This window comes from Filicampus tigris, chromosome 10 (genome assembly GCF_054856515.1).
Source record: "Filicampus tigris isolate MCC_2025a chromosome 10, RoL_Ftig_1.0, whole genome shotgun sequence".
Classification (NCBI taxonomy): domain Eukaryota; kingdom Metazoa; phylum Chordata; class Actinopteri; order Syngnathiformes; family Syngnathidae; genus Filicampus; species Filicampus tigris.
In genome coordinates this window covers 933631-961619 of record NC_141226.1, presented here as the reverse complement: position 1 = coordinate 961619, position 27989 = coordinate 933631, and the positions used below count along the sequence as shown (strand labels likewise).

At 39.7% G+C, this 27989-nt stretch overlaps 1 protein-coding gene and 2 long non-coding RNA genes across 7 annotated transcripts in view; 2 read left to right on the top strand and 1 right to left on the bottom strand.

Annotated features, from left to right (window-relative positions):
* LOC147140343 (sickle tail protein homolog) overlaps positions 1-27989 on the top strand; it is a 237456-nt gene that overhangs the window by 112874 nt on the left and 96593 nt on the right. Inside the window, exons 13-15 of the mRNA XM_086043119.1 lie at positions 1587-1720; positions 5032-5179; positions 5285-5579. Coding sequence (XP_085899245.1) covers positions 1587-1720; positions 5032-5179; positions 5285-5579 — 577 coding nt within the window. The remainder of the gene's footprint in view (positions 1-1586; positions 1721-5031; positions 5180-5284; positions 5580-27989) is intronic.
* Positions 8865-14475, top strand: LOC147140349 (uncharacterized). The gene is made up of 3 exons (XR_015088363.1): positions 8865-11825; positions 12486-12627; positions 12756-14475. It is a non-coding gene; the product is annotated as an uncharacterized LOC147140349 (long non-coding RNA).
* Positions 9358-26206, bottom strand: LOC147140348 (uncharacterized). Of its 5 annotated transcripts, none has more exons than XR_015088361.1 (5): positions 11322-26206; positions 10561-10674; positions 10183-10388; positions 9903-10074; positions 9358-9834 (listed from the first exon to the last, which is right to left on the bottom strand). It is a non-coding gene; the product is annotated as an uncharacterized LOC147140348 (long non-coding RNA). The 5 variants fall into 5 exon arrangements; XR_015088360.1 differs by having other exon boundaries at positions 9358-10074; positions 11322-11700; positions 14027-26206; XR_015088359.1 differs by having other exon boundaries at positions 9358-10074; positions 11322-20766; positions 20862-26206.

Here is a 27989-nt window from a genome sequence, read left to right as displayed (position 1 = left end):
AACGTGTCTGAACTATCGCTCAGTCCAACTATACCAGTTTAGAGAGTTCAATGACAACTATATGTTGAAAAGTACACACGGCAGGCTGCAGTTCCTACGAACAGAACAGCATTGGGAGCCAATGGCTCTGTTTCCTCCCAGGAACAAAGCAGGCTAAACATGCCTGAGGCCTGGCTCAGCTAAAGGCCAGCAAGCCACAATTACTGTCACTTTTCCTAATCAACGTTCACTCACTGGACAATAAAATGGACTTTGCCTGAGGTTGGGTAATTCCAGCAAGATGAGAACCTGCTCCATGCTTTGTTTCGTGGACATGTGGCTAAAGGACAACATTCCCTACTCAACCTTCAAGATCAATGGACTGAGGAAACACAGCATTTCATGGTTAGATGCCTGCCACTCTATCGCCCACTCCCAGCCTATAAACCAGGGGTGTGCAATTCCAGTCCTGCCTGTTTTCCATTTCTTCCTGCTGCAACACACCTGATTCAAATGATCATAAGCAAGGTCTGCAGAAGTTGGATAACGTTCTTGATCATTTGAATCAGGTGGGTTGCAGAAGGGTGACATATAAAACATGCAGGATACGTCCTCAAGGACCGGAATTGCCCACCTCTGCTATAAACCAATGTTCCAAGCCCACAGTCAGGAGCGTCAAGTTGTGGCCCAGTGACGCTGCCTCTGTGCTTCAAGATTGTTTTCAGTGTACAAACTGGCAATTGTTCAGAGAACCAGCTACTCAGGAAGGAGAAGTAGACCTCGAGGAGCACCCTTCATTCTTCTTGGACTTCATCTCAAATTGTGCTCCACCTCCAAGACCATCATTATATACCTGAACCAGAAGCCCTGACTGAATGCAGAGGTGAGAGCACTGCTGAAGTCTAGGGATACTGCCTTCAGGCCACATGAAGCATCAATACTGAGGCCACCAATAAGAGAGAGCTGGCCGCGGGCATCAAGAGGGCAAAATACTCCTATTCTCAGAAAATCCTGGGCTCACCAATGTCTCTATTTCTTGCCTACTCTCAAATATCCACACTCCTTCCTTCATTGTTACCCATAGCATAAAAACTGTGTCAAAGACATCATGTTAGTAACTTGCTGTGCCGACCCTGATGGGACAAGCCGAAAGTTGAACAATAACAATGACTGTCCTCTCTCTGAACTAGTACAATATACAGTAGCTAGAGCGGCCAGGGCAAGTCGCTTCTTCCCTGACAATTGGGCCATGTTGTTTATGATTTATAATATGTGTGGCTCTTCAAAACGTTCCAAGATAAGAGCATGAGGGTTTTTTCTGTTGCAACCATTGAGTTGCCAACCTCGCCAACCTCTGGGTGTGCATGGTCAGTTGTCAACTTATATGTTTGCGATTGTCCATTTCAGTCACAATTGGGGATGTGTCGTTCGGTGTATGGGGGGGGGGGGTACAGGGGGGGGATAAGAGGCTGTTCTAACTTTTAAAGAAGCAAACCATGTTTGTAATAGCCAAGTACTCTTTATTTATTCTCTGCTGCTTCTGATGTGTTTTATGTGCCAGTGCACTGTACAGTATTTCTCTGACTGTTCTTTCTCTCCATCTTCAGTGAACTGGAGGATTATGTGAACCATTTACAAACAACCACTGTAACCAGTGGCCAGTTGTCAATTACTCTGAGAGATGTGGAAGAGGGAGCAGTGAACCTGCGCAGAGTTGGGGAGACTCTGGCCATCCTTAAGGGTCAGTGATTGTACATCCATCCATCCTGTAATTTTTTTATACTGCTTGTCCTGGTCAGGGTCATAGGGAGCTGGAGCCTATCCCAGCTGTCTTAGGTCTAAAAGCAAACTACACCTTGGACTGGTTGGCAGTCAATCACAGGGACATATACACCCATGGGGAAAAATATGAGACCGCCCTTCAATGCAGTCTTCAGTTTTCTGTTCATTTTAACTCATTAAAGCCGGGAGAGTGTATATGTCATTTTCTTTTTTAAATCCAATTCTCGGTCTCTTAGCCAATGAAATGCATCAGAATATACATGTGACGGTGTCGTGAGTCGTCTGCGGATATCCAGAATTTTTTCGAGGAGTTATGGCGCCACAATCGATCGGGGGGACCTCTAATATAAGTCCCAGCAGTGATATAGATGACGAGCTTGCGGACTTTAAAGCCGTGAAACCAGCTAAACGTGATATATGGTTAAGGTGTATGTTCGTAGACAATGACGATTTCAACGTCTTTGTAAGAGAATACAGCATGGTAATTACCACTCAATCTTTTTTTTAATCAAAAATAATGCTTCACTTGCATCTTCGATTGAAACAGTAAAGATTAATAAACTCGGGCCTGTGTGAAAGCCACATGTCTAAGCTCTCAGATTCTTTTGGACTTATGTTGCTATCTGTTACATGGGCTACAGGGGCTGAGATATTAATTATTTTGTAGGTACTGAATTTATGGGAAAATGTCAGGTTATTAAGGGTGGCACCAGGTTTTCTTGATTTCAAGCAAAATCATTTCACAAGTTCTTACATCAATAGCTTAGGCTCCCAAAAACGGTGGTTTTAAGTATTCCATTTTTCTTTTGTGTCAGTTAGTCACTTGATACAAGCACCAGACCTTAAAATGAACGAGAAATTGAAGAAACACAGTGGTTTTATAATTTTTTTCATGGCTCTTGGTAGGATGGGGTATTGGTTATCGAAAATTGATTGAAACTGGAAATAAGATTCAAATTATCCTGCAATCGTTCACATTTTAAAATTTCCATCTCTAGTTTTGATGCTGTTGCCGACCGTATTTTGTTAGGCAAATCACTGAACCCTAACTCGTTATGCCCAAAATACTGATTGTTTTGATATTTTCTAAAATCCTGGGTGACAATTGTGCAGAGGTTCAAAACAAAGCAAAAAGATAATTCATAGGTAATTGTGATGTACGTTTGACAATACGCCAATTGCAGACGCTGCGTCGTTCCATCGGTTGGCTCCAGTGACGTAGTGCTCACACATTTGCAGTGGAAGCTAGCAGACGAGTCCGATGTTAGAGCTAACGATTTGAGGCTAACCTCAATCACCACTAGCCTTGGTAGATTCATATCGGCGGCGAGGAACAAGGGCAGCGATAAAATGCGAAGCTTCATCGCCAGATAATTATGTTCAGTAATCCTCAGACAACAATTGTGTGCTAACAAAAACTTAATTCATCATAGAATAACAATTGCTGTGACACCTTATGGCATCTGTGTCTTTACTGTCATAATAGTTGTTGGAACACGCTGGCTCGTGAAAGCTTCGATAAGGCAAGTGGTGTCTTAAATCATTTGTTTTTATTTGTTTCTAATATATAATGGAAAATGGCAGAACGGTGGTCGACTGGTTAGCACGTCTATATATGTGTGTATATATATATATATATATATATATATATATATATATATATTAGTGCTGTCAAGCGATTACATTTTTTAATTGTAGTTAAACGCATTTTTTCATAGTTAACTCGTAGTTAATCGCATATTTTATTTATTGTAAAAAAAAAATCCCTTGATTTTTCTGTCCCATTATTTTCTTGAATTTTAATACCCTTAACATGCATAAGAGGATTGATTTTCTTATGTAAATACTTTATTAAAGCGAAGTCAACCCAAACAATATTATTTTTTAAGAATATGCTGCATGCAAGACCACTAGGTGAAACAAGGCATTCTGATAACTATTGCGTTTGTGGAATAAGAGTTAATCCACCTGTTTTTAGTCATCACTGGGGGTGGGCATTTTGTCACGTCTTTCAACTGAAAATGATATCTCACTTGCTCAGCGCTCACGAAACGACCAATCATTGCTCACCTGTTTTCTGTAACTGAGCCATGTTTGGTCTTTATTTGAGCCCTCAGCGCATCTGTGATGTCATTTACAGTCGACAGAAGTAATAAAATGGCCAGCTGGATATGTGCATTTGTGTGTTGAACTTGTTGGTTCAATGTTGCAATTAGACGTACTTAGCCGATTCTGACTTTGGGTCATGAGCCGCATCGCATCATTCTATGGGTAGGCGTCGGCCGAATGAGCCGGCCGGGCCGGGCTGGGCAGGATGACCGACCCCGTGAAGGGCGGCTGCTGCCACCGTAGTGTCCCAGCAGCCGCGCAGCTGTGGAGATCTGTGGGAATTGGCCCGCCCAGAGTCGCCGCTGCTCACGCTTGCCGGCCAGGACGAAGCGAGCCAAGGAGCTCAGCGCGAGTGGGGGCGAGCTAATGTGCTATTGCTACGCATCTTCGGCGGCAGGAGCCCGAGGCTGCGCACCATGTGCACACATATATATATATATATATATATATATATATATATATATATTTTTTTTTAATCAGTCGTACTTTCTTCGTAGCTCTTCCGCGCGGCTAACTAGGAATCGAAACTTAGCACCGATATTCTAAAATCTGAATGGTTCCGGGTGAACCGGAATGATGGAACTGATTCCACTCAAATCTGGGGTTTCGGTGCCCCAGCACAATGCATCGGTCATGTGAATCAATGTGGCAGTTGTCGCTCTCGCCGTTGCGGGAGTAGAAAGAAGCCTAAAAAGAAGCCGAGTAGGCTGAGATGAAATTTGGCCGCCTTGCAAGCACGTTACACGCATGAGGGTCGATTAGTGGGCCGGACTTTTCCCAGAGCTTGGGACAATGGGACATTACATTAATTCCTGATTCCTTCATTTTCTCTTCCAGGTTGTTTTCACTACACAACTCTGCCTATTGCTGTTTTTAATCTGAACTCACTCCACCACCATCTCTCTTATTGCATGAGCTGAGATTTCATAACGCTGCCAATCTTTGCGATACTGCCTTGGGTCCTCACGCCGCGGCAGCTCATACACATTAATTGATTTGATTTAATTGTAAATACTGCACTGCGCAGTGCTAAATGCAGTGTGAAAGGGCCTTTACACTAGAGGGTACATGCACATTTGAAATACTCATGGGACACAACATTGACATAGCTAAACAGTATCAATGCTGGTTGCCATAATGGGTTATCTGGTTTTCCCCCAGGGGAGTTTCCACAACTGCAGGTAAAGTTGCGTGCCGTGCTGAGGCTGGAGATGGATGCAGTTCGTTTTCTGAAGGAGGAGCCTCATAAAATGGACTATATGTTAAAAAGAGTCAAAGCCCTAACTGAAGCTCTCAGCTCTCTTCGCAGGTACTGTACTGCTTCACATTCTTTTTGCTAAAGCAAGATTCAAAGTAAAATGTTAGAGATAAGCTGCAAAATACAGTTGTTATATTTTACATCTGTGGTTAACAGATGTGTCTCAGAATCAACTTCCATGGAATCTCTAAAAGTGTCTGAAGCAAACCAAGTGCCCCTGCTAACCCAGAGTCCTCAGTCCTCACCACAACCACAGCCTCGATCCTCAGTCAGAGGCCCTCAACCCACTTCATCATCCGCTTTAATGCAGCCTGAGCTCCACTATGCAGCCTCAGCTTCCCCAGCCACAGCACGTAGAGTTAAAACGACTCAAGCCACTGTGATCCAGGCCCACCAGCACAGCCCACCACTGAACCCTACCCATGGAAGAGACCTACCAACTGTGGCCAAGGTACCGTATTTTCCAGACTATACGTCGCTCCGGAGTACAAGTCCCACCAGCCATAAAATGCATAATACAGAAGAAAAAAAACATATATAAGTCGCACTGGAGTATAAGTCGCATTTTTGGAGGAAATTGTGCGCTTAGTACACATCATATCCACCGAGCTACGATGGTAAGATTAAGCTAACATTCACACATGTAGCATACAAGAAAGACAACTTTAAACTCACCAAAACAGTTGTAGATCAATTAAATAAGTATTTTATTTATCCAAGTCAAATTATTTTTGTATTCGGTCGTAATTATGTCTTTGTCTCCTCTTCCGTGTGTGGCTGCATGATGCAATACCCTAGCCAGAGGCAGGCGACTGCCTGTTTGTGGTTCATTCTTGTTCAACCATCGTCTGTAAGTAACTTAGACAATTGTGTGCAATGAGCATGCAACATTTATATACGAGCTGAATAGTGGATGATGTGTGTTGTTGACTGAACATACTAATGGTATCGCTAATGTTAATCGCGATCGCTAACCGTTAGCATCTCTGCCCATTTGTGGTTCATTCTTGTTCGACCATCGTCTGAAACTAACTTAGACGATTGTGTGTAATGACATTTATATACGAGCTGAATTGTGGATGATTGTAGTTTGTTGACTGAACATACTAATCGCTATCGCTAATGCTAATCGCGATCGCTAATCGTTAGCATAGGCTCATCTTGTTCATGTCTATGAAAATACATGTGTATGTAATGCATAGATTGATAGTATTTTCTGTTTCTTGTTCAGTTTCACAATATAAACAGGTAACTTCGCTGCACACCTGGCGTCTGTGGAGTTTGTTTGTGAATGTTTCAAGGGGATCTGGCCGGAGGAGGGGTAATCTCAGACAGGGGCATTGTCAGACCGGAAAGGGTATTCTCAGCAAGGAAGTGGTGGTGTGGATGTAAAGATTTGCAAATAAAAAAGTTTAAACTTTGCAAGTAAAAGCGTTTACATTTTCAACATGAAGTGATGGTAGTAAAGATTTGAAAATAAAAGTGATGAAAATAAAAAAGATTACATTTTCACAACAACTTGTAAAACGTGCATTAACGCCGCTTGCTATTGACCCCCCGCCCCCACCCCCCCTTTGTGACGATGAGGCAGCGTATAAGCGTGACATAACGTGATTATGTTTAAAACTTATTGTTAGTCCATAGGCTGGTAGACATCTGCTTCTGAGATCAGTGCGAGCATAACCCTTAAGTTAGTTTCCTCTGACTTGATACTACGTCAAGTACCTTGAAGAACCAGAACCATAATTTGATTGTCAGAACCATAATTTTATAACATTTGGCTATTTTCAATATTTTTTTAAATGTCTATAGTATAGAAAATTTAAAAAAGCCTTTGTAACATTGACATGTGCACATTGTACTGTTTCTACTTATAATCCTCAATATTTCTACTTATAATTTCTAAAAAATCATGTCATGATGTTGCATTATAAGAAGAAACTTGTAATAATATTTATATAAAATGTCCTATAATATTTATATACCTGGAAAAGAATGTTATGACCAGTAGCTTTTTGTAATATTCATGTTAAATGTCTACATATTAGGAATTATTGTATGATTGTAGTAATCATAGTTTATTTATTTTTATTTATGTATTTTTTCAATACTGTACAGAATATCCGAGGAAAAGTAGGATCTTATGTAAGGGGTAGGACTAGATATTAGTTTATATTTCATCATACCCCCTTTCAAGCAAGTGATAGTCTGATTCGCCTGGCCATATTTTAAATTTTGTCTTCTTCTTTGTTTGACCTGTAGAAAAAATTATATTTGTTTTCAATTTTAATTTGAATATTACTTTATTTATTAAATAAAGACAATCAATCAACAGTGGCTGCTACATAAAAGATAAAAACCATTGCATATAAAATCGTAACGTATGAATCAACAGTCTGCTAGATGCATTTTGCACTGCAGCGTTTGTCTTAAAATGTAATTAACACTGACACAAGACTGAACCACAAGTTCCTATGTATACATTATGCTGCAGCATTAATGAAATAACTGAATATGAAAGATGAGATGGACACAATCATTTATTTAAGATAGTCTGTTCTTGTCTTTGATACTTTACCTTATAGGTCCAACATCATTTGCCATGATTAATGATTACAAAAACTGTATTCTGTTTGTACTCAACACTGTGTACAATTGACTGTTTGAAAAGACACATTCAAAAAGTTTAGTGAGGTCAAATTTATTCAATGAAAAAAGTCTCACGGCTTTAAAAGGACCACGAGGACATCCCCTCATCTTAACCCCCAGGAGAGCAAGAAAAAACTCCAAACACAATTGAGAAAAATTTAGAAACCTTGAGAAGAGGCCACAAATAGGGGAGACCCCCCTTCCAGGATAACCAGGCTGCAATGGATGCTGAGTTGCAACAGTTAAAAGAAATGCAGTGCTATACAACGCAAACTCGAATAGTGTGTAAGTCCATTTGAAGATAAAGCGCAGCAGAATTACTCCTTTGGAGAAATAGGTCCTCCTCAGAATCCGGCCCAATTGGTCAATCGCCTAAGTCAGAACACAGGAAGGATTTCATCTCACAGGAATGCCTTTGAAGCATCCTTCCAGTGTGCAAATAATTTGCCATAGCTGAAATAAGACATAACATTACATAACATTTCATTCAAACAAATTATACAGTTGCACAGTACCACCCTGCCAAGGATGAAGTTTTCCATTAGTAGTATACACCACCATTTATTCAATACAGGCATGTCAGTCTAAAAAAAAATTATAATAATATCAGCATTTATTTTTATTAGCCATGTAGAAACACACAAGGGTTGTGTCTGTTAGTTTTGAGCTACACAAGTATTAAAGTTACAAGCAACTATAACTAAAAGAACATTTGGAATGACAGGTGCTGCAGTACCGAATATTTACTGCTGTGCAAGTGATAAAGAGAGTCATCAAAAAGTACAGTCAATGTCAACAAAGTCTTCTAGAGCTTACTTAAAAAAATAATTTAAAAACAAAGAAAAAAAGATGGTTAACTTACAAAGGTGAAGTTATAGGCAGCATCCAGGACTTGGCAAACTTAGGAAGGGGTCACATGATGTTGGACTCACTGTTGGAACAACATAAAGGTCTGCAACATTTATGGTCTTTCCCAGTGTAACACATTGTAGACAAGATGTCAGGCACTAAATTACACAAAGTATAAGACAAAGCGGTAACACTTTATACAGTACACACTAATAAGAGTTAGCTAAGCATTAGTAAATACTGAATTCATCATTTATAAAGCATGTTTCTGACATGAATAATCATTTGTGTATAGCTAATAAACACAACTATAAATGTTTTACTCATTATTAATATGGATACAGGTAAGCATTAATAAATAAAGAATTCATCATTTAAAACGCATGCTTCCGACATGAACAATCATTAATATGTAGTTAATAAAGAGTTACATATGGTTTACTCATCATCAAAAAGCTCATCCATAACGTGCTTAATGATTGCATTTTAATACTTTATTATTGACAGATTCAACATTTCTTGATGATGTATTGCATCATTCACCAGTCATTTAGGAATTGTTACTGGTTTGTAAGGTGAGCGCTATGTCTCATAAAATATTTATAAATAAGATGTAAAGGCTGACTAAGCCTCAAACTCACACAAATTTAGACAAAGGAAAGACATAACACAAAGGGATACAGAACATATTGTTTTCATATTTATTTTATTAATTTATATTTAGTGGGTAAATGAGGTTAAACATGGCTACATAAAAACTTGCCAAGACCAAAAGTGGAACACAAATAAAATCTTTGATGAAAAAAATTTATAAACTTTCAATATAAAAATATTTCAGTCACATTATTTGTGACAAATACATAAAATAATGCATTAAATGTAATTGTATGACTGTGAAAACAAAGTACACTGATTCCTTCGAATTTATGTCTCAGCCATCCCTCACAGAGACTAATTCTTGCCAACAATGGTTACAGTGACTCCATTAGACTACTTGTATTTTTTCGAAATGTCTTGAATCAGTCTGCCGAATGCACCATCAGTGTTTCTTTGCGAGCCATTCAGTCGACTCAATCACTGCAAGGTGGTCAGAAAGCAAATTGTCAGTGCGATTACCCCTAAGCCTCCAGATCTGCTCCTTGTAGGATCTCCAGGCCCTCTCAAGATGCTGGGTATGGGGACCAGTTTGCGGATCTACATACCACCTGCTGTGATTGACAGTGTGATGGTTGTACCCAAGTGCAGAAAGTATACGATAGGCACTCATCACTGATACCTGAAGATCCATGTCTCACATGATGGACAATCATGGGGACTAGATGTCTTCGAGATCTTCTCTCTACAAGATGCAAAATAGGCTTTGTCCGTCCTTGATGCTGTCTCACACCTAGCATACCAAAGACCCACTTTTTTCTTTTCCAGCCACCAGCCATTCTTCCTCTCCCATACTGATGCAGAAACAAAACAATAAACACAGATGTAAACAGGTGCATTCTATTAACGATAACTTCTTTGACTCTATTTGACAAATATTGATAGTCACTCCTATAACTTACCTCCCTTTTGGGCCAAAAATGGCTCTCATCGATCACAACAAACTCCCTTCTTCCACCAATTTGCCGGCCTGTACGTCTTCGCATCCTTTCAATTGCTGTGACACAGACCTCCCTTATTTTTTGGGTCATTTTAGTGAGAGTTGTTGAACTAGCTGCAATCGTCATCCATCATGTCAATCTGCCGTAATTGTAGACCCTGAGAAGATCTTCAAAGGTAAATGAAAAAAGAAATATTTATGTCACTAAAATCGTTGACAAAACATGCTATGCTTCATTTTTTATATTATGTGTTTTTATCTAATTACATATAGAACGGCAATATTGTGAGTCTTTGTGTTAATATATGTTATTATTGTTATTGTTTGTTATTATGCCCACCTGTACATGAACTGCATCCATTTACTGAGGGACACCTTTGAATGGCTGACGATCGACTTGTGTCTGACAGAGATTTGTTTTTCCTTTCCCTTATGTGCTTCTTGATGACAGGTCCTATTCAAAAATAACAGTAACATAAAAAACTCTTTACCACTTGCTCAATCACTCATTCTCTCTTACACACCCCCACAAATGCACACGCTTAGGTAGCAATAATAAACAGTAAGTAATTGCGAAACCATAATGAGGTTTTGAAAAAAATAGTGTACATTTGAATTTTTTTTAAGTATATTGTAGGTAGTTAAAATGATTTCTTTATTTTTCATTTTCTGATTATATATTAAAAATAAAAATGTCAGTTTCAAAATTATTAAACTATAAAGTACAGCTATAGATGTTAATTCCAGTATATTTTTGTGAGTAATGGTAATTTTATTTAACTAATTCTAAATGTTTGATACGTTCAGCTGTAGCCTAAGCAGGCTACTCCTCTCAGTTTGATAGTTTTTTCCAAATTGTGACGCTATTTATATTTTTTATTTAATGAATTATAGATAATAGAGTATGGTGCAATAATTTCATTGTGTGATACAAAACGATTTAGATTAGATTATAATCTGACAGCTAACAATAATTTGTATTGCCATTTAATTGTATTCAGTAGGATGATGACCTGAAAGTGTTTCCCCCAGACCTGCACACAAATGAAGTCACAATTGCAAATTAATTTAATTGTAACAAATTAAGTATATTATTCTTACCAAGCATGTAGATCTCCGCTGTTCGTCCTCATTTTCAATTTCATGTACTGATGGCATATTCTGCATTTGACTTTTCTTTTTAACAGTTTCTTCTTCTGAAGCCACTTAATCAATTTTAGAGCGTTTCTTTTCGTGGTTTCTTCATTAATAAGCTTCTTGAGCTGGGTGAATCTGCTCATTGTTTGTCAAAAACAAATTAAAATTAGACCATTTTATGAAGACCTGCGTTGCTATGGTCTGCTGCGTAAAGCTCGCTTTCGTACGTCATCAGCATATGACCAATGAAAATCAGTCTCCACGATGTCATCAACGTGTTGGTGAAAGGCGGCAACCTTCAACATGGAGCTGCTCCGTGAATCAGATGAGTGCAGACTGTAACCTGTATGCAGACGTGATCATGGAGGAAAAACAACCCGGGAGACTCGGGCGTACAGGCGGCCCAGTAAGAATGCCGGCGTGCAATTAATAAATCGGTGTCGGCGGTTGACGCCAGTGGCACTAGTGGTGAGTATGTTTCAATGTTTGTCGACAGATATTATGGACGATGGCTCGCTTGTCCATAAGTTAGCTAAATGGCCCAATACTTAATAGTTGCATCGACTTAGCATGCTAATAACCGGCTAATGAATTGACATATTAAAACTTTAAAAGTACCTGAAAAGAGGAGGGGTGTTCCCCACTCTGGATCTACAGTATGCATGCATGGTGCAAGGCCAAGAGTGGGATGTAAGTGTTAAAAGACGACATGCAGTATTTGTTCTTATATGAATGGAGTAATTAAGAACATTTGTACTTACTGCATAGCTACATTAGACCATAGTCAATTTACTAAAACAGAAAATGTTAATGTCATAGTCATTATGATAATGATGAATACATCCCAGAGTGGTTTATGTATAATAAATTGCCCGTGCTATGCTTAACACACAATAGAATTGAAAGTCTTTGAATGTTGACAAAAGTATTTGACACGCACATATATATACACTGACATTTTTGTATCTGAACATGTTATGAATATAAATGAATGCATTTCATTTGAGAACCACTGTTTAAATTTGTTGAATGTCAAGGACATTACAAAATCACAAGTGTCTGAAGATATACTGAGTTGGTATGTAATGTTATAGATGCATTTTATAATGAACAGTTTATTTCTGTTAGGTGTGTCCATGGCCCCTACTGCACAGCTGGCAGACAAAAAAAAATCCCACGAGTTGGAGTGATTTGAGGCTAGAGTTACAAAAGGAGAAGATTGAAGATCTTACCAAGGAGAGAGATTATTTAAAAGAGCAGTTGGCATCAGGTAAGTCTCCATACACACAGGATAGCATACCGGTAGTTGGGTCTCATTATGTTATGTCTGCATTCTATAATATGGATGTGTGGCATGTTAGCCTAATGGTTGTATCTATTTTAACACCTCTTAAAAAGAGGACACAGGTGTCACACAAGCTGTCCGCTTGTCCTCATCTTCCTCGTGTGACAGCTCAGAGGAAGATGATTCTGTGACTGACTCCTCCACAAATGCATTTTCATCAGAGGAGGACAAGAGGAAGAAGAAGGGGAAAGACAAAAAGTCTAAGAAGTCAAAGACAATGGAACCAAAGACACGCAAGAGTAGTAAAAATGTTACATGCACTTTGCCCGTTTTCTACTCTCTGGATTTTTGATTTGGGCCTGCTTAGCTCTGCTTTACAAGCGTTCCCCTGGCTGGCCGTTCTCACATTGTGGGGGTGATTGTTCTTAGCACTAACAAACTAAAGCCTGGTTCACAACGTCATGAGCTATAACTACAGTCCACAAGGCAGCAGTAAAACACCTAAATGTTGTTGACAACAAGACAAAAAAAGAACAATAAGTCATGATTTGGATGTTTAGACATACATCTTATGTTGTGATTGTACATGACTGTATATTTTTTTGTTCCATTGTAAAGTGCACTAAACACATCTTAAATGTTAAAGGCCAGTGTATCAACTTGTATATACTTTTCCTTATACAGTATAACCTTAATTAATTTTCACTATGCAGTGTACAAATGTCATGAGAAATGTCAGGAATGCTGGTACAAGCTGCAAAGATGAAGAGTTGAACATACTATTATCTTAATTTTTTTTTTTTTAGTTTTCACATATCTTAAACACTTCAAGCTGGAAGTTAATGTTATTTATAAATAGAGCAGCTAGTTGCTGGCGCAATAAAATGAGAGTTACATATGCTCAGATTAGTCAAGTAATCGCAAAAGTAATCATTTACTAGTTAACTGTCATAATAATTTGTGGTTGTTGGCTTTAAGTAACTCATTATATGAAATATATTACATTTTGGAAGTAACTTGCCCAATACTAGTAGTGTAGTGTAGTGTTGTGTGTCTTGAAAGAGTATAGTCAGCCACATAGCATAATTGCTTATATGTCATTTTCAATATTTTGGGCAAACAAGAAAAGACCATTTTTAGAGCACGTTGTTGGTGTTTTTTTGTTTGTTTGAAGTGGATAAAACGAATTCTTTGTCATCTGAATGGCAGCCCAAACTCCGGATCAGGTGGTGTCCCGGTACAAAAAGGTTCTCAGGCTGTTCAGTCGAGGAGGGACCATGTCTGCTGCTTTCAAGCGTGTTGAGGTGGACCGGAACACGGTTGTTGTCACTGCTCCAATTGCTGAGTTGTTCATTTGTGCACCGACCAAATATAAGGAACTCACCCAAAACCACAACAGTCGTGTGAAACTCCGTGCGTTTGCTGAACAATGTGCCACTTCAATTCAGGGATCTCCAGAAATAGCAGCCACAGTTGAAGCTTATAAGGTTTCAGGAACACTTCTTCCCCTGAAAACAAAGTGATGCTAGATTAATACTGATACCGTCAAATGTTTGGAAGATAGGATGAAGAAGTTAATTGTTGAATTTTTACAGAATTTATTGAAATGTAATATTTTTTATTTCATTAAGATTTTATTTGTATTATTTCTATGTTGAGTATAGCTATCACATGCGTGTGTGTATGTATACAATATTTATTGTATCTGTCGCAAATGTTGAGTTTTCTTTACGTTAAATTATGACTGAAATATTTTTGTATTGAAAGTTTATATTTTTTTTCATCATAGATTTTATTTGTGTTCCACTGTTGGTCTTATATAGCCATGTTTACCCTCGTTTACCCACTAAATATAAATAAATATTAAAACAATACAGTATGTTCTGTATCCTTATGTGTTGTGCCTTTTTAGATGAGCTCACACAAAATCCTTAATAAATGATTGGTAAGTGCTTTGCAACCACCCAAATTAATGAATTCCTGTGTTAATAAGCGTTGTACTGTTGCACTCAATGTAACTCCTGTTCTCTATTGAGATTCACAGCCAGGTTAACTCCTTGAAACGTTTCCTCCAAGGAACAGACGTTTGTTGTAGGTGGCAGGATTTATTACAAAAAGGTGTAAAACTGCAATACAGATGTAGAAATATTTGTAAGTAAGATTATAATAACTAAGGCAATAGCAAGCACTACAGCACATGTAGTTCGTATTATTCACCATCCAAACACAAAATTAGAAAGCACTGTTATTAGCGATGTAATAATTAGGCAAAATAAAATAACTAATAAAGTCACAAACTTAAAACTTACTCTTATTGCAACTCAAAGGGGTATAACGAACGGATGGCTCGGATGGAAAACGACACTTCTGCGCAACCATTTCAACAAGAGAACGCTTCCCGGTACGTCACTTCCTGCAATAATTTCCCAGCTGAGTTCGCAGCTCGCAATGCACCTATGTCCTCTAGTGACCAACAACAATAACAACATGCAACATGGTCCAATACACTCCCCGTCTGGCATTATTGTAATAATGCCATTAAAATGTGTCTATATAACTAAACTACCCCAGATAAAAGGAGTATGCAGTCTGAAATGGGTCGAGAGAACGTCTTTGTAGTCTTTTCGCGTGTGACTTTGACCGCTATCTTTCTTACGACTCCATCCTTGCTTGGGAGGGCCTTCACAGTGATTCCTATAGGCCAGTTGTTCCTTTTAAGTTGTTTATCCTTTAGAAGAATGATGTCCCCTGCTTGATTCTCTGTACACGATTGTTCACATATACATGGAATCTTCTGCGTTGGTTGTGTATCCTAACACCACTTTGGTGTCAGTGTAAAAAATGGTCTTATCAATCTTCATTTTAAATTGTTCTCTGAGAAGCTCAGACATTTCCACAGCAAGCACTGCAGCGCACAGCTCTAACCTCGGAACTGTGAGTTCTGACATGGGGGCTAGTTTTGCCTTATCCATGACAAATCCAACTTCGATGTGGTCATCTTCATGTGTAACTCTCAAGTAGGCAACTGCAGCTATAGCCTTAACTGAAGCATCTGAGAACACACAGAGTTCAATGAAGTTGGCCTTTGAGATGGATAACGAAACATAGATATGGGGAATGTTCAATGTTTTAAGATGCTGTAGAGAGTCATGCCATTTACTCCAGTTGTCATACATGCCTTGAGGCGAGGGGCTGTCCCACTCAAGATTGTCACTGGAGAGCTCTCTGAGAAGAAGTCTTCCTCTGATAGTTACAGGCGTAAGCAGCCCTAGAGGATCGAACAGGCTGTTTATGGTTGAGAGCACACCACATCCAGTAAAGGGTTCTTCAGGGCGAAGGAAATCAAAGATCTTGATATGTCTATGGACAAGCTCCCAGTCCAGCGCCTTCAGGTGGGAAAGCATTCACCACTTCCACTTTGTTGGAGGCAATCTTGTGGAGACGTAGTTTAGAGAATGCAAGCATTTTCTGGGATCTTTGTAGAACATCGATAGCCTCAGCTACTGTTGAGAAGGACTTTAATGCGTTATCCACATAGAAATCCTGTTCTATGAAGTTTCGAGCGTCAGTTCCATATTCACCCTCTGCTTCTTTTGCTGCTGTCCTAAACCCGTAGATTGCCACTGCAGGAGAGCGACTGTTGCCGAAGACATGCACCCTCATGCAATAGTCCACCACGTCTTTGGTCAGGTCATTATCTTTATACCACAGGAAGCGAAGATGATCTCTGTGATCTTCCTGTACAATAAAGCAGTAAAACATCTGCTCGATGCCAGCCTTGATCGCAACAGGTTCTTTTCTGAAGCGAAGGAGCACAACTATGAGTGTGTTATTTAGGTCAGGTCCTGACAATAGTCACTGAGGGAAACTCCATTAAACTGCGCACTACAATCAAACACCACACGGATCTTCCCAGGCTTCTGAAGGTGGTATACGCCAAAAATGGGAAGATACCAGGTCTCTTTATCTCCATCACGAGGTGGTGCTTGTTCTGCATGTTTGTTGTTGAGAATTTTCTGCATAAACTCAACAAAATGTGCCTTCATGTATGGCTTCTTGTCAAGCGTACGTCGAAGAGACATGAGCCGCTTGTGGGCGTAGCATCTGTTATTGGGGAGTTTGCGCCTGGGGCTACGAAACGAGAGTGGGGCCACCCAACTGTTTGTGTCGTCTTTGAAGAATCCTTCCATCTTCTTCAGAAAGATCATGTCTTCAAATGATTGTGCTAGGCGATTATCTTCATTAGTGCGTGAGAAGACAGCTTCACCAAGATTCTCAAGTGTGGGCCTGGCGTATGGATTTGAGAGTTGCAGTGGGTTGCAAACAGTTTTATTTTGACTGTTTGTGAAGTTCTCTTTTACAATAAACTGACTGTCGCAGGGTGTGAGGTAACATGGGCGTCCATTGTCCAACACATGTGTTTTGAGAGTGTTTACTTCACTTGGCTTGTGGACGGAGCCGAGACACACATCGCCGATAATGACCCAGCCTTGGTCAAGCTTCTGAGCAAATGGGTCATTATGTCTGCTGCTGATTTGCCGTCTCACCTTGTGTAGTACTCTGAGAAGGTTGCGTCCTATCAGCAACAATATGTCAGCGTCTGAGTCAAGGGGTGGTATTTCGGAAGCTAATGCTTTCAGATGGGGGCGATGAAGGGCAGTTTCTGCAGTAGGTATTTCCTCCCTGTTGTTGGGGATAGCATTGCACTCTATCAGCGTAGGAAGTGGAAAGTTCATTTTCCCATCCAATGATTGGACTACATAGTCGCAGGCTTTTCTGCCAGTTACTTGGGTTATGCCAGCACATGTTTTCAGCGTATATGGTGTGGCTATGCCTTGTACGTCAAATGCTTAAAAAAACTCTTGTCTTTGCGAGTGATTGGTTGCTTTGATCGTCTATTATTGCAGACATCATTTTCCTATTGTGTGGTTCACCTTTCAGGAAGACTTGTACCAAACAAATCTTGGAGCACATTTTTCCTGTGATTTGATTTCCACATACCTATGTACATGTAGCTGTAACATCAGACTCTTGCGCGGGATCTTGCTCCCCGCCGTTCTCTTCAGGAGAGGAGGGAGGTTTAGATGCTGGTGGTGCTGGACCTGGATGGAGAGCAGCCAAGTGTTTGTCACACTTGGAGTGTGAGAAGAGTGTGAACTCTTCACACTTGATTGTGACATGGCAGTCTTTGGCTCGGTGGCTTGTGGATGCAAGGCAGCGATAACACATGTTGTTTTCTTTGATTACCTTTTTCCTGTCATCCAGCAACATGTTTCTGAAACCTCTACATCTCTTCAGTGGGTGTGGTTTATGATGTATAGGACATTGTTTTTAATGTATGGGATATTGTTTTTGGACGTCTTCATTTTCTTCTTTTGTGTTTGCTCCCGCTGATACATCTGTTTTGTGTACCGTTACTGACTGTTTTATGTGGTTACCTTGAGTTCTTTCTCTTTTGTTACTAAATTTAGGATTGTTAGATGGGCTCTAAATTGTGGTGAAGCTTGGATCATTTCTTGCTTTGGCATGTCTTTTCAAAGATTCCACAAAGAATGAGAAAGGTGGGAAACTTACATAATGGTCTTCTTTATATTTTAATCCTACCATTGTCCACCTTTCCTGAAGCTGAAAGGGAAGCTTCTCCACAATTGGACTTACTCCTCTTGCTGTGTCAAGGTAGCTCAAACCTGGCCATACCCATCAAGTTTTGCTAATTCCAGTTCACACAGTAAATCTTGACAGATCACAAAGCTTGTGTGGTTCTTTGTAGGAGAGCTTTGGAAAGTTTTGAATTCTTTCGAAAAGGGAGTCTTCAATTGCTTCCAGTGATCCATAGTATTCTTCTAGCCTGACCCATATCATGTGCAGACCAGCAGGCAGATGCTTGATATGAACTGCTTTTAATCTCTTAGCATGTTCAGAAGACTCAGGGCCCAGCCATTTAATAAGGAGGTTTAGTTCTCCGCTGGTTGTAAGAGCAAGGTTTCTGATGGTACTCTGGAATGTGGCTTTCCAGCTTAGATAGCTCTCTGGCTTGTCGTCAAATTGTGTCAGACCTCTATTACTAGTTGCCTTTTAGCTAGGAATCTGGCAAGTTCATTGGTAGTGTTTTGAGCCTGATTTGACACTGGTATCTGTTGTGGTTGCAACACAGTGTGAGGAGCTTGGTGAAATAAGTCTCTTTTTTTGTGGTTGATTAATGCCCTCTTGTGGCTGTACTGGGTAATGAGCTGGCTCTCGTTTGGCATGGAGAGGTGTGTACATACTATTTTGTTGAAAAGTCACTTCAGTTTTAGATGGATCAGTATCACTGTGTTTGTTTATGTACTCACTCACTTTTTGTTCCGTAGTTTGTTGAAGAGGTAAAAAGCTTAACTGGTCACTTTGCTCAGGGACGATGAGCTGTGCTGCAGCCAACTCTATTACTTCCGCTTTAGCAATGGCTGCATCTGCTTCCTTTTAAAGGTTGAGTATATCCAGAGTTGCCTCCAATTGTGCCTTTTCCACTTTAATGTCCATCTCTCTCTCAACATTAGCTAGCCTTGCTCTTGCTGCTTGAGCTTCTGCTTGTGCTTGTACTGCGGCCATGCTGACTCGACTTGAAGCTGTGGACCGCTTTGATCCTGCAGTTGATCGAACAAACAGTTTTCCTGAATGCACTGAGGACTTGTGTGAGTGAGGAGAGCATGACATTTTGCCACGTCATGTTCCTTCTTCATTCTTTTGGTTTTCAGCTTGTGCTGGTTCCATGAGTGTGGAATGTGCGTCAAATTCCACCAACCGTCATCGTGGTCCCTCGCGGAGTGCTAAGATTTTACTGTATTGTTGCACTCAATGTAACTCCTGTTCTTTATTGAGATTCACAGCCAGGTTAACTCCTTCTTGCAACATTTCCTCCAAGGAACATTCTGTTTTGTTGTAGTTGGCAGGATTTATTACAAAAAGGTGTAAAACTGCAATACAGCAGCTCGCAATGCACCTATGCCCTCTAGTGACCACCAACAATAACAACATGCAACATGGTCCAATACAAGCGTTAATAAGACATTTATTGGAAAAGAAATGTGTGAGTTTAGTACATGTCTGAATAGTTGTGAGTGCATGCATGTATATCTAAATAGTTAATCATTTGTGTACGCTTTCTAAGTTGACCTTACAAACCAGTAACAATTCCTAAATGACTGATTGGTGAATGATGCAATACATCATCAAGGAATGTTGAATCTGTCAATAATAAAGTATTAAAATGCAATCATTAAGCACGTTATGGATGAGCTTATTGATGATGAGTAAACCATATGTAACTCTTTATTAACTACATATTGATGATTGTTCATGTCTGAAGCATGGGTTTTAAATGATGAATTCTGTATTTACTAATGCTTACCTAATCCATCCATCCATCCATTATCGATACCGCTTATCCTCACAAGGGTCGCGGGGCGTGCTGGAGCCTATCCCAGCTATCTTCAGGCAGTAGGTGGGGGACACCCTGAATTGGTTGCCAGCCAATCGCAGGGCACACAGAGACAAACATCCGCACACACAATCACACCTAATTTAGGGTGTCCAATTAACCTACCAAGCATATTTTTGGAATGTGGGAGGAAACCGGAGTACCCGGAGAAAACCCACGCAGGCACGGGGAGAACATGCAAACTCCACACAGGGAGGCCGGGGCCGGGATCGAACCCACGACCTCTGAACTGTGAGGTGGATGTGCTAACCAGTCCACCACCGCCTGCTTACCTAATATGCATATTAATAATGAGTAAAACATTTGTAGTTGTGTTTGCTAACTATATACAAATGGTTATTCATGCCAGAAACCTGCTTCACAACTGATGAATTTAGTATTTTACAAATGCTTTGCTAATATGCTTATTAATGATGAGTAAAACATTTATAGTTGTGTTTATTAACTATACACAAATGATTACTCATGTCAGAAACACGCTTTATAAATTATTGATTCAGTTCAATTTACTAATGCTTAGCTAATGATTATTAGTGTGTACTTATTATAAAGTGTTTCCGACAAAGCATATTTAGAGAACACATTTTCTATAATTTTTTTCACCTGTGATTGGGCAATCTGCTGAATGAGGTCAAAGCAAGCATTTCCTATCAGCAATTGAAAAAATGGTTGAAATTGTTTGGCTTTTCTTTATATGTCAATTTGAACATAATCCAAAAACATCCATCTCTGGGTGACCTACCGTTTATTCCATTTCATTGTCCATCCAAAGGTTGACACACATCAGGGCAGCTGTCTGCATTTTCATATCAGTTCTTTACCTGTCTTTCTCAAGACATAGTAAAATTGATAAAAACACACATACACACAAAAAAAATATTTTTAAACAAAAATACAACGTAGCACTATCTTACCCAGGTACCTTATGGATGGCTTCAATATACTATTCAATAATACATAACAGCTGCTGTTGGGCAGAATGTAATTCTCGTGTCCATGAAGTGTCTACAGATGCATTTTAGCAAGAAATACACAAACTGACATTACCTTAAAACATAATTGCATTGTTTTGTGTGCTGGAGAACTTTACAGAGACGAGTAGGTTTAAAGTGGGCAGTGTATTTGCAGCATTGAGTGCAGCGCTGCTTTGCAAACTTCCCATTCCCCTGAATGATCGAGTGAGGCATCTGCAAAGAGTGAATGTAAAAATACAGTGAAAATAAACATATAAATATAGTAAAAATGAGCACAATTTCTACAGGATATATTACACCTGCATATTTTTTTTTTATCAAGAAACTTAACATTTCCCTGAATGATGGAGTGATGCATCTGCAATGAGTCAATGTTAAAATATAGTGGATATAGAAATATATAACGAGGCCCTTGCATTTTACCATTTGGTAAAACGACATGAATTACAGACATGAAGTCTGACTCCAATGTGGAACTAATTGATGTCCGAGGAACTTACACTTCGAATGAAACAACTACTTGTTTGAGGTCCTGATGACAAATGATTGTAGTGATTATTACATATAGAATGACATTACAATAATTAAGCAAAAAAGTTATACATATGTCCTTTGCCGACAACACAGCATTCTCACGGAAACAGGATGAAATATACGCAGGTAACAATAACCAAAGTTATTTTTGATAACGTTACAATCATAAGCAGTCCTTTTTATAATTTGATTGATTTAAATGTAATATACAACATATTTTCACAGCTAACGAAGCGTCACTTACCATTCTTTCAAACGTCGTAGTAAAAAGGAAGGCTCTTTGACCCCTGATACTGAGAAAGTGACGCGCTTCTGTTTGTTTGCAGGCAGGTTACGTCACAGGGAGGATTTAAAAAAAAAAAAGAAAAGAAAACCCCACCTCTTCCTTTCTGAGGATACCCTTTCCGGTCTGACAATACCCCTGTCTGAGAGTACCCCTCCTCCGGCCAGATACCTCTCGAATGTTTAGCTGTTTGGATAAGCTAGCTTCCTCAATTAGCAAGGCCTTAGCAGTCAAATTGTCTTTTTATCATACTATTTTAATTACTTATTTAATAAAACATTAGATTTTAACCGTTTGAATTATTCATGCATTTCAATAGTTTATAGGATTTATCTTATGTTTCTTTATGTGGGTTACAATAACATGTGAAGTGATATATAGGTAATTGTCATGGCTTGTTAGTGCTGACTTGTATTTATGATGTTTTGTCTGGTTAAAGCGCCTGCAGAGGGAGGCAAAACATCATAAATACAAGTCAGCACGAACAAGCCATTACACTAATAATGTGTTAATAACTTTACACATAAGTCGCTCCAGAGTCACCCCGCCGGCCAAACTATGAAAAAAAAAACGTGGCTTATAGTCCGGAAAATACAGTACTATCGTGGGAGGGTATTTGGGCCGTGGATGCCCCCTCCCAGGTGGATGACTGGGTGCTATTATAATATTTTTGTAGATGATGATGGCTATAATCAATTCAGTTGATTTCTGCAGTGCTTCAGACTGATTGTCCCATGCTGATGTTATATTTACTCATGAAATACCATGACATCCACTACGCACATCTGCAGTGTGCCGAATTTGTCTGCCTGCGCTTCGATCAAATACACCAAAATCGCACCAATCCGACGTTGGCCATCATGGCCAACTGTCGCGGCGGCCTAGAAGTCGGCATGTCAGACCGGAAAATGGCGGTCTCCGATGGAGACGCCAACTACTCTGAACCTTCTGCACATGCATGAGAATTAGTACCCCACCATGCCATCATAGTTTACTATATTCAACAAACAATTAGGAACAATTTCTGTATGAAAATAAACTTAAGTATAAAAAACTTAAGCATAAAAATAAATTCTACCTGGTAGGGGTGTAACGGTTTTTGGATTCGTCCCGTATCGTTTCGGTATGGGATTCACGGTTCGGTGCACGCAGTCATACGACGAATACGTCTGATGGAGAAAAAAAAAAAAAAGTCAAGGCCTGAGACCAAGCGACCACCACATTTGTTGTTCAAAAAAGAAATAGATCAAAACAAATGTAAAAGAAAAATGGCTATCAGTGCGGGAGAAAGCATGGAGCAAGAAGAGCTGTCTGCCCCTATACAAATCAGCCGTATGGGAACATTTTGACTTCCGATTTGAGTACGACGGCTACGAAGTGCAAGCTTTGGAGCGAACAAGAACTGTGTGTCGGGGTTGTTCGACCTCCTTGCGGTATGTTGCAGGTAGGGTTGCCAACTCCCGGAAAAATAAATAAGGGACACTTCATCGGCAGGGACGGCCTTCAACTAGGGATGGGCAGATCGATACCAAAATATTGATATTCCGATCCAGAGTGCTCAATTTTAAGTTTGGATCCTCAAGATAAAGTATTTATACCTGCAATTAATTCATATATACTGTTTAAAATATTTATTAATCCATAATTTAGAAGGTTGTATTGTCATCCAATCAGAATTTTTGCTATGTGTTGCCAAGGGCAAAGAGCTTTCTGCCTTGGTAGAACCAGACTGCTGGCTCTGGTCCCGCCCACCAGAACTTTGTAAACTTTGATTGGATGAAGAACGATCATAAGAGAAAAATACAACTTTGTTTTTATATTTATAATTAAATTGTAGTATATCGACTGCCTGTACAGGAAACATTCTGCATATCTGTTTGAACTTGTAATTAATGTAAGGCTGTGTGTGTGGGTGTGTGTGTGTGTGTGTGTGTGTGTGGGTGTGGGTGCGCGCGTGTGTGTGTGGGTGTGCGTGCGTGCGCGCGTGCATGTGTATTCTTTAGCTATTATTCATCAATGTCAATCAATCAATAATTACCTGTCTGTTCAATGTACTTGTCTATTCCACACCAAAAGTTATTATGTTTCTTATTATGCTGACATTAATTGCACATTTCCTACATACTAGGGGTGGGAACGATAATCGTTTTTTCGATGCATCGTTCGTTTTATCTGTGCCCAGGCTTACGTGACAAGATGGCGGGACAAACAAAACCTCAAACGAGCGGCGCAATCCTCGTTAAAAGCATTGGGTTGAAGACATTTCGTTTCTTTATTAAGTGTGAGACGTTGATAAAAATATTTCGGAAACCCAACAAAGATGACACGTTACCACCCAGAGTTGAGTGCTGCGACCCGTCGGAGAGGATAACAGCCGATTTACTCTGTCAGGTGCGCTAACAACTCTTCCACCAAACTCCGAAAGAGTAAGAAAAATTACCAAATCTATTGCAGAGTACATTGCATCAGATTTGCGCCTGAATCGGTTGTGGAAGGAAGGGGCTTTCGCAGCCCCGTTGCCGACAGTGACGCTGTATATAAAATTCCCGTTGCGCAGTAAAATAGCACCAGAGCATGTAGATTACTTCTTTCCTCAGACAAAAACCTAGAATATGCACACCTTCTGCAAGATTAACAGTTTGAAGTCTGTTATTTATTGTTACAAAATATGCTGCTCTATATTTAGAATAATAACGCTGTTCTGTTTGATGGCAATTTCTCAGGGCTTAATGTTAGTGTTAATTACACCACTCACAGTAAGATGTGGAACGAGCTCAAACTTTTATTGCTCTTAAGAGGAAATAAACAGTACAGTACTTCTACCAGCCATATCGCTACAGCCTTTTTCTTTCTTCAGTCTCATCCTCTTTTGTTTTTGTCCACCCAGGGACATTCTTGCTCTCTGGTTCACTTAGCCAACAGTCATTTTTCACACAATGTTCAACACTGCCTTCTGCTGTAATGCACAATATCACGTCCAACATAAACTACATATGAAAATAAAGTGAAAAAGTGAAATAACGGTCACCAATTGAAATATCATCCATCCATCCATTATCTAAACCGCTTTATCCTCACGAGGGAAGCGGGGGTGCTGTCTTTGGGCAGCAGGCGGGGTACACCCTGAACTGGTTGCCAGCCAATCGCAGGGCAAATTGCAATATCATTTAAAAGAAAATATACTACACCAGGTGCTACATTAGGTTAAATAAAAGCAGCGTTCATTGCTAAGTTACACAGTAATGCCAATCAGACGAAGCATATTGCACTTAAAGTATTAAAATACAGGTTACGCTCAATCAGATTAAGTTTGAATATGTTTTGATATTTTTTTTTGTTATAGGAGAAGTTACAGACATTTGTTACAAACAAATGCTGCCATTGGCACTTTTTGAAATTTGTGTTGACACGTAAACAAGGTTACCTTGCTACTTTAATAAAAGTCAAAGCGTGAACTATAAATCCTTACTCTTCCTTGAGTTATGCAATTGTTTTAAAAAAAAAGTTTCCAGTGTTTTAGATTAACTATAAAATGTAAGCCATTGTAGTGATGCATCGGAATCGGATCGAATCGTGGGCCTCTGAATCGGAATCGGATCGAATCGTGAGGTACCCATAGATACCTCTGGCGTTACCTGGTGGACAACAAATTTGTCTCTGGTTCCCCTAGTTTTGTTGAGCCTTCCGAATGGCTCCACCACTGAAAGCATGTTTGTTTGAGGTCAGTCAGTCCACCATTGACTATGGAAAAAGTGCGCTGGCAAACAGTGCAGAGCACTTGATATTTTCTCTCACTTTTTCGACCCATGTGTTTTCTGCTTTCGAGTCCTCTGTATTTTTGCAATCATTTCTGCGGAGGACTAGTGCTTCTGGAGTGTCATCGTGTCATTCATGCTGCTTTGTTTGTCTTCCGCTATCGAGTTTGGCAAACGGCATTACCTCGATATTACCAAGATAAGCAGATTCGGTATCGTCATACTCATGTAAAAATATGCTGTCAGCTCATTGGTCATAGAGCAGAGAGGTCTAGGACCATTACCGTAGGTTGTCATATAAAGACAACTGTTCATTAATTCCATCAACATTTTACGGACTATTTTTGACTCTCACGATATTACGGGACAAAGTAACAACTCAATACGGGACATGTACTTATATTTCTAAATACGTTACAATTCCGTTTTTCAAGGGACGGTTGGCAACCCTAGGTGCAGGTAACACTTCAAACATGCTAACGCATGTAAGACGGCATCTCCCCGATACAGTTACCAGGGGTAGAAAAAATAAACCCGCTCAACACCAACAATTTATCCTCACTACTTTTAAACAGCCTGGAGAAGTGAAAGCAGACAGAGCCAAAGATATTAGTAAGTACTGAAGCAATCGGCATATACATAGCAACATCTATGCACCCATATACTTTAGTCGAGGAGCCGGGCTTCAAACGTTTACTAAACGTGCTGGAGCCCTGTTACAATGTTCCACCCCAGGCGCATATTAGCAAGACCATGGTCCATGTCATATACAATCATATGTCATATACAAAGAGCTGTGGAGCATGAGCTATCCTCTGCTGTTCTTATAATGAAGTTAAAGTTACATTTGGCAAGTGCTACCTGACTTTATCTGCAACCTCATTCTATACATACAAGAAAGGGTGTTTTCCTGTGTTTAACCTTGATTATTATAATAATAATAATAATAATTATTATTATTATTATTATTCATGAACAACCCTAATGCACAAGTTTTTATTCTGTTTTGTGCTTTTACAACGGGGAATGTGTTTTGCTTCTTAGCAAATTGAATTGTAACTTGCTCTCTGTTAAAACTAAATAAAAAAACATAACCTAGTCTCATGCATTTGAGACTTATTGCTGTACCGAACCCGTATCGAACAGTGACCCCCATACCGAGGTACGTACCGAACCATGACTTTTGTGAACCGTTACACCCCTACAACCTGGTATAAACAGTTGCGTCTCAATAGCTTACCATAGTTTGCCTTTCATCACTCGATCGGCGTATCCTGTGATGGTGATGTCGAATAACGGCTGTCTTTTTTTAATTTGAGTGATTAATTAGTCTTCACACTCCCCTCTCCAGCCAGTCATTATGTCCACAGTGGAGATGTGAAAAATGAGCAAAGTTGATTTCGTTCTTGGGGAATAGCTTTAATTTTCAGTGTTTTTCCACTTTCGTCACTTCCCGTTTTTGTGCAGTGCAGTGATAGTACTTAGCTATCAGCCAATCAGTGATCATATGTCCCGACAGACTGACCTGATTCTACATGTTGAATCAGCCGAACACGCCCCCCAGACGCCCCAACAATGGCTCCGACTTCATGACGTTGCGTGCTACACCAAGCAGATGGCATGTACCAACTTTCCGACGGCCAACATTGGATTGATGTGTAGAGGCCTTTAGATCACCTGCGCTGCAAAATAGACCTAATTTTAGCCCATTTAAAGTTGTGTCTACTTTTTGTAACCAAATTTGCAGATGCACTGGGGGTTGGGGCAGAAACCCCAGTAAGGTGTAGTCCGTGTACCAAATTCGCTGAAGTAGACCATTGCCCCAGCAATAAAATGATGTGGCACCTGTTTTTACACCGAGCACATGGGCGCCAGTCTACTAAAATAGTCTAGATTTTGAGATGTAAACATTCTCAGCTGTTTTCCCTTTTCCATACAGTGAACATTTTCATTTTGTACTGTTGAGAAAAGACAAATAATAAAATATCTATTTCAGTGTGTCATCTTGAATTTAAATAATTTGTGACTAATGAAATCACTATAAGCAGGGTTCACTATTAACTTTTTTCCAGCCACTGTGGCTGGCGACTCTCTTAAGTTTCCAGCCAAGCAGAATTTCCACCAGCCATTTTTTTTATTTTTTTTTTACTTTAGCTCCGCTGTTTTTATCTACTTCCCTCACACTATCCTGCCTTGCATTACAGTACTTAGTTTCTAAATTGAGTGGCAAGGCTGGAGAACAGAAGAGGTTTGTCATCTCTCACTTCCTTTCCTGTTTTCAACCAATCAGTCATCATTCGATAGGGCCACGGGCCACGCCAAAG